Source organism: Schistocerca americana, unplaced genomic scaffold (assembly GCF_021461395.2).
Source record: "Schistocerca americana isolate TAMUIC-IGC-003095 unplaced genomic scaffold, iqSchAmer2.1 HiC_scaffold_962, whole genome shotgun sequence".
NCBI lineage: Eukaryota > Metazoa > Arthropoda > Insecta > Orthoptera > Acrididae > Schistocerca > Schistocerca americana.
In genome coordinates, this window is record NW_025726744.1 from 32,501 (window position 1) to 40,000 (window position 7,500).

At 58.9% G+C, this 7,500-nt stretch overlaps 1 protein-coding gene and 1 pseudogene across 1 annotated transcript; one reads left to right on the forward strand and one right to left on the reverse strand.

Moving 5' to 3' along the window:
• LOC124592909 overlaps positions 1-358 on the forward strand; it is a 2,992-nt pseudogene extending 2,634 nt beyond the window's left edge.
• A 204-nt stretch (positions 359-562) lies between these two features.
• Positions 563-1,604, reverse strand: LOC124592906 (atherin-like). The gene is made up of 2 exons (XM_047131879.1): positions 1,594-1,604; positions 563-1,202 (listed from the first exon to the last, which is right to left on the reverse strand). Exons 1-2 carry the CDS (start codon positions 1,602-1,604, stop codon positions 563-565), a joined length of 651 nt encoding a protein of 216 aa, XP_046987835.1.
• Positions 1,605-7,500: the final 5,896 nt, after the last annotated feature.

Consider the following 7,500-nt stretch of genomic DNA (forward strand, 5'->3'; position numbering starts at 1 on the left):
GAGGCCGCGTCCGCCTTAGCGTGCTCCTCCGGGGGCGCGCGGGTGCGCGGATTCTCTTCGGCCGCCATTCAACGATCAACTCAGAACTGGCACGGACTGGGGGAATCCGACTGTCTAATTAAAACAAAGCATTGCGATGGCCCTAGCGGGTGTTGACGCAATGTGATTTCTGCCCAGTGCTCTGAATGTCAACGTGAAGAAATTCAAGCAAGCGCGGGTAAACGGCGGGAGTAACTATGACTCTCTTAAGGTAGCCAAATGCCTCGTCATCTAATTAGTGACGCGCATGAATGGATTAACGAGATTCCCGCTGTCCCTATCTACTATCTTACGAAGGCCGTTATGCTGTCTAACCAGTGGTGGAGTCCACCTATACTGGTAGAAGACGGGCGGCTAAATGTCCGATCTCTCAACCTTCCCGTGGTGTAAGATGTGAGTAGCCGGGCAACCGGTGAAACCAATGAGAGAAGGGCGACTCCCGTGCGGGGTGCAGGCGTAGACGCAGAGGGACTGGGCAACCGGCCTCTCCAAGCCGAGTCTCGCACTCCGCTCGCCGTGGGCGCTAAGGTGTCGGACACTTGTGTCTAGTATCCTTGCTCACTGGCGAATGGCACTTGCTCGCTTCTGCGGCGCTTGCTGTGCTCTGGCTCCGGCCGGGGTGCGGCGGGCGCCGCTTTTGCGTTGGCGGCGCTTGCTGTGCTCTTGGCTCCGGCCGGGGTGCGGCGGGCGCCGCTTTTGCGTTGGCGGCGCTTGCTGTGCTCTTGGCTCCGGCCGGGGTGCGGCGGGCGCCGCTTTTGCTTTGGCGGCGCTTGCTGTGCTCTTGGCTCCGGCCGGGGTGCGGCGGGCGCCGCTTTTGCTTTGGCGGCGCCTGCTGTGCTCTTGGCCTTGGCCGGGGTGTGGCGGGTGCCGCTTTTGCGTTGGCGGCGTTTGCTGTGCTCTGGCTCCGGCCGGGGTGCGGCGGGCGCCGCTTTGGCTGTGGCGGCGCTTGCTGTGCTCTTGGCTCCGGCCGGGGTGCGGCGGGCGCCGCTTTTGCGTTGGCGGCGCTTGCTGCGCTCTTGGCTCCGGCCGGGGTGCGGTGGGCGCCGCTTTCACTTTGGCGGCGCTTGCCGTGCTCTTGGCCTTGGCCGGGGTGCGGCGGGCGCCGCTTTTGCGTTGGCGGCGCTTGCTGCGCCCCGGCTCCGGCCGGGGTGTGGCGGGCGCCGCTTTCACGTTAGGACATTTCGCGATGCATCAGCCATGCTGCGTATGTCTGCTGCAGAGGTTGCAAACCTGTCGGGCGCAAGTCTGACTGGTATAGTGTCTCTCTGCGAGGACGTGCCTCCGTCTCTGCCTGTGTGCGCTACGGAGATTCACGCCTCACCGTCAGGAACGAAGTATTACCGCGCTCGATTTATCGGACGTGGGATGCATCACTCCAAGACAAGTGCCACGGGAGTTAACTCCCGACATGGAGGTATGTCACGCCTTTCGTGCGCCTCCACCTACTGCGAGCGCTTGTAGGTGTCGGACTCGTGAGTCTAGTATCCAAGCTCGTACGTAGGATGTGCGCGTGGCAACGACGCGTGTCGACAGCTGTTGGCAAGCGGCAGTTACCTTATGCGCATGGTGGGGCGTCCTGCGCGGCTCGCTGGTGGTGGGCTCCCGCTGCGGCGCCGGCCTCGCACATGCTCCGCCCGGCAAATGTCGGACGGCGGTGCGGTCGGCCGGGGTAGCGGCGGGGCTCGTCCGCCGGCTGGGCTGCGCACGGGTGCGCTGCTGTGTCGGGCGCGCTGCGCTGGGCCGGGTCGGCTGGGCGGTGCGCGCGCTGCTGGCTGGCGCGGGACGGGCGGTCGGTCTCTGACTGGCGGTTCGCTCTCGCGGCCACGCCGGCGGCGGGCGCCGGCCCTGCCGTGCCCGGCTCGGCAGGCCACGTCCGGACAACTTAGCGGCGCCGGCCGGCCATACGCAATGTTGGCTGTGGTTGGTGCAGGCGGTTGGCGCAATAAGCACAGTGGGGAGTTCTGGCGGTCATCGTTCCTGCCGAAACTAAGTCTCTCACTGTAGAGAACTTAATGTGGAAGCAGGCCGATGTCCACGCGCGGGGAAGGGCGCCTGACTGCGAAGCGCTCTCTGGCCTTCAGAGAATGAAACGCGGACGACGTCTCGGCCTCGATCGGAGGATTCCTTGGTGGACAACTGCGAAGGGGAGACCGGCAACGGTCACCACAACGCGGAAGTCACCAGGAGCTGCCACAGGAGGATGCTCCTGAGTGGCCTAAGACCACGACCACAGGGACGGAGGCTAATGCAGTCGCCGTACGGGCTTGGCAAACCCGGGGTGCCCTAGCCCGGAGCTGGCAAGCGCTACCAGCGACGGCCGTAAACTGAGATACGCACTTCAACGACTGCTGTGAGGCGCGCAGTGGAACGTCGTGCGTGTTTTGGACCGGAGTCTTGGCTTAACCGCCTGGGCAAGAGAAGGACAATCTCTATAATCACCCCTCACCCTCTGCGTTAGCTGGCGGCTATGGGGCGCAAGGCTGTTGAGTTGTGAACAGTCATGAGTCAGCCACCTCAGAGGACCGGCCGACCCTCTGTTGTATAAGGCTTACCCAGGTGTGCGGGGCGACGCCTGGATGGACAACATAGATCCCTAGCTGTTCGTGGGAACCACATGGACTCTTTCAAACAACCTTGTCCCGACGGAACTGGTGGGCCGTCGCGGAGTCAACACACCAACCTCTCGGGGAGCGAGTCGGACACCTCGTGTACTGACGGACTCCCAAACCAAGGGCAGTCGGAGGTCCCTAGACCACAAGACCATGACCCCGCGCTTAGTGCGCCAGAATTGGAGTTCCGGACACCCCGTGTGCGGAGCGCTAAGACTGCCGCTAGCGAGACGCTGTCACGGACGCTCGTTGATACGAGTGAAAGTGACAGTGAGAAAGACCGTAAGGCTAAGCTAAGGAAGCAGAGGAAACGCCTGCGAAAAGTGCTTCGGCAGAGATCGCAGAGTGCTGACGCTGCAACCGAGCTAATGCCGCCACCCCGCCAGCCGGCGCCAAGAACGGCGCCCAAGGAGGGAGATAAGCCGGAACCGGCGCAGGTAGCCGGGCGCGAGCCCAGCGGCCCAGTCGGGGAAGGCGCCAAGGGGAAGTCTGAACCGAAGGCGAAGACGAAGGCCACACGGCCGACGACGCCGCCGGCGGGTAAGACTGCGGGCGGGCCAAAGCTGGCGCAGGTAGCTGGGCAGAAGCCCGGCGGCCCAGTCGGTGCTGGCACGTCCACCCAGACTCGCCCGGCGGGAGAGACGGCGGCCACACGGCCGAAATCTCAACCGTCGGAAACGGTGAAAAGTGCGCGGAAACTGGCGCAGGTAGCCGGGCAGCAGCCCAGCGGCCCAGTCAGTGAAAGTGCCTGCAGTAGCCGCGCCTCTACGCCAATGTCGGGAACCGAAGGGCGCAAGCCCGGGACTCGACGGAAGAGGCGAAAGAAGAACAAGCAGCCGGACTCGGCGCAGGTAGCCGGGCAAGAGCCCAGCGGCCCAGTCGAGGACGGCAAGTCCCCATACAAGGCAAGCCCCAGCGATCTTGCGACTATACAGCTCATCGCGACGCGGCTCGAGGACGTCCTTGAACTCGTGGACGACTCTCTAAAACCGGGGCAACTGGTGGAGGAGAAAAGTCTAAGTGACCTTAAGAGACAACTGAGAGCTAAGTTGTTTGACTGGGCTATGGCGCAGTCGGCCCTCACAGGAAGGGTGGACGCCTTGGAGGATGAGCTGGCGAGGACGAAAGCGGCGCCCCTGGCGCCGCCAAAGACCTTTGCACAAGTTGCCGCCGCTCTACCCTCGACAGAAAGGAAAACGCAGGCAATGATAACGAGAGCCCAGACTGAGAAGGCTACGCTCTTTATCAAGTCAAAGGCAAACGAAAGCGGAGCAGAAGTGAGAAAGAAGTTCACCTCCCTGGTCAAGCCAGAGGTTGATGGTGTGAAGTTCTCACGGGTCACCACAAACGGCCCGACGCTTATCGTTGATGTGGCGTCTGAAACTGATCGTCAAAAACTTCTGGCCAATAACAAACTGACAGAAGCTCTGAAATGCGAACTGCCGAAAAAGCTCAATCCGCAGATAATCATATATCATGTACCCTGCGTCATGAAGAATGAAACTGTGGTTGAGCTAACTCGAAAGCAAAATGACCTTGGAGGACTTTCGGAAACACAATTCCGCCAGGAGTTTAAGCCGAAGTTCCGGACTGGACCAAGGGGCAAACAAACATCACATCTCGTGGTGGAAGTAAGCCCCAGACTCAGAGTCGCCATCCTTAGGCAGAAAAGACTGTACATGGGCTTCGAGTCCATGCCAGTCGATGATTACCTAGACTTGGCTGTCTGCACGCGGTGCCAAGATGTAAACCACTCGGCAAAGTTCTGCAAGCAGGACCCGAGTATAATAACATGCGGGCACTGTGGCGAAAACGGCCACATGAGAAAGGATTGTCGAAAAGCGGGGAACCAACCGGTCTGCATTCCGTGCAAAAAGCGAAATCGCAATTGCGTGACGCCAGGAAAAGAGTGTGACTTCTATAAAATCCTCACACAACGTAAAATCCAGCGGACAGACTATGGGAGACAAGACCTCTCGTCAACCGTCTCCTTACCGGCTGCCGCCTCACCTGTTGCCGACCGGACTGTGAAACATCACAATGCCCGTGTCGGTTAAAATAGGACAGCTGAACTGCGCGCGATCGCAAGCGGTGATGTGCGAGGTGCGACGCCGAGCGGAGGAGGAGTCTTTAGACATTTTATGTCTACAGGAGCCATACTCCAAAGACGGAAAGATCCTGTATATGCCGACTACAGCTCAGATCTTGGCAGGAGGAGAGCACCCTATGGCAGCGATCGCTGTGCTAAATCGATCTCTGAGAGCAGTGAAAGTGGCGCACCTCAGCAACAGATGCATGGTGTTAGCCGAAATAAACACTGGCGATTTCACCTTTTTCGTGCTGAACATGTACTTTCAGTACAGGCACAGAGAGAGGCCGTACATCGACCAGTTAAAAGAGGCGGTTGGGTTCTATCGCAATGACTTGCTCATCTGCACAATGGACGCAAACGCCATGTCACCCCTATGGCACAGTGACATCACGCCTCTTGGCGCGCGACGCGCCGCTAGGCGGGGTGAGAGACTCGCTGAAGCAATTCTCGAGCTCGGATTAGAAGTGTTGAACCGACCAAACTTCCCACCAACTTTTGAAGGTCGCCGGGGAGCGACCTCAAACATTGATGTGACACTAAAGAGTGCACATGTGCATCTCCGCGCGGAGAATTGGAAGGTATGGCGGGGAACGACACTAAGTGATCATAATCTGATCACATTCACTGTAGCTTATGATGGGGAGCCTCCTCCACAAGACCAGGTGAACGGCATCGTCAAGTACAACTGGCGAAAGGCTGATTGGGATCGACTAAGAGGAAATCTAGTGATACCGAATTGGCCAATGGATCGCGTTGTGGACGTGGATAAAGCTGCAGAGGATCTGACGAGGGCTATACAGACAGCAGCAACGGGCGCAGTCCCGTTGGCCCATACAGGGAAAACGCCTAAAGCGCCTTGGAACCCTGAGCTGCAACGTCTCCGACGCGAATGCAGAAGGGCGCGGCGGCAATACCAGCGCAGCATAGGCGATCACATGCGTGAGGCTACGCTTGCGCGGTACAGGCGGGCCAAGGCGGTGTTTAAGCGGACGCTGCACACGGTACGGATTGAGAGTTGGCAGTCTTTCGTTCGTGACAGTCTGGCGGCTGACCCCTGGGGAACGCCGTACAGGATTGCCGCATCGAAAGTTCGGTCACCGACGGTCCTGTCAACCCTAAGGAAGAATGATGGCAGCCACACCAGGGACTGGCAGGAGTCAGCCGAGCTACTCATGAGCACCTTGTTGCCAGATGATAGTAGCGAAGATGAGAATGAGGAACAGGGGAATATGAGGAGACAACTCAATGAGGCGTATGCCAATGAGACGCCAGTTGCTCCATTCACTGAACGTGAAGTTACAATAGCCATTCTCGAATTGCGCCGGAAGAAGGCGACGGGACAAGATGGTCTCGCTGCAGAGGTTCTCCAAGCCTTATGCGCGGAGATCTGCCCTTACCTGACAAACCTCTACAACGAGTGTTTACGTCAGGGACGGGTACCAGAGTCGTGGAAGACGGCTGAAGTGGTTATACTGCGAAAGGGTGATGACAAGGATCCAGAAGTGCCGAAATCGTACCGACCAATCTGTCTCTTGAACTCCATGGCCAAGCTCCAGGAGAAGCTCCTATGCCTCCGGCTAGAGCAACACCGGGAGCTTAGGGGACGAAGTCCCGACCAGTACGGATTCAGGAGGGGCCTGTGTACAGAAGATGCTATAAACAAGGCAATGTTGCTAGTGGACACATCTACTGCTAAGTACGTTGCGGGGATAATGGTCGACATCGCCGGGGCTTTCGATAACCTATGGTGGCCGGCTCTGTTCGACAGCCTAAGGAAGTTGGAATGTCCTGGGCCCCTGTACCGGTGCCTGCTTGACTACTGCCGACACCGGCGGGCGGTCTTGCGGTGCCCGGGGCGGGCGGTTGAGAAGTTGATCACTAAGGGATGCCCACAGGGCTCAGTCTGCGGTCCCATATTCTGGGACGTGGGTCTGGAACCTGTGCTGGAGGAACTTGGGGAACTGCGACAAGTGCGAGGCGTGGTGGCGTACGCTGATGACATTCTTCTAGTGATAGAAGGTGATTCTCGGGCAATACTAGAAGTAAACTGCAATGCAGCGTTAAATGCACTACAGGAGTGGTGCCAGAAGGTGAAGCTGAAGCTGTCTGTAGAAAAGACTGTGTATGTCATGCTGCGCGGCCGATTGGCGCGTGACCCATTGCTCCGAGTAGCTGGAGGAGCCAACAATGGAGCAATCAGGCGAACTTACATGACAAGGTACCTGGGGATTCACCTTGACGAGTCCAGGCTGTTCACTGCGCACATCGAGTTCGTATGTCGCAAAGGCCAAGTCCTATTCCACAAAATAGCCAGCATTGCAAACAGGCAATACCACCTGCCACTGCATACACTAAGGCTGTATCACTCGAGCATTCTGGTAGCCATCACGGCCTACGGATCGAGTGTCTGGGCTCATAGACTGAGAAAGAGAAAACCTGCGGCGGCGGTGAGGAGGCTACAGCGCCAAGCGCTGGTGCGCCTCACTGGAGCATACAGCACGACATCCGCTGATGCGTTACTTGTCATCACGGCAATCCCCCCACTTGACCTACTGGTCAGGGAAAGGGGTGCGCTGTATTGGCTCCGGAAGGGCAATCCGGAAGGGGTCAACAACATCTTAGGCCGACCGGCAGACAGCGTTGCTGAAGTCCGGAACTGGCTCCTTGATGAGTGGCAGCAGAGGTGGGACGCGCTCCGCACCAGCAGGCGCGTGCACCGCATTTTCCCCAATGTGAGAGAGCGGATGAGACTCCGGTTTC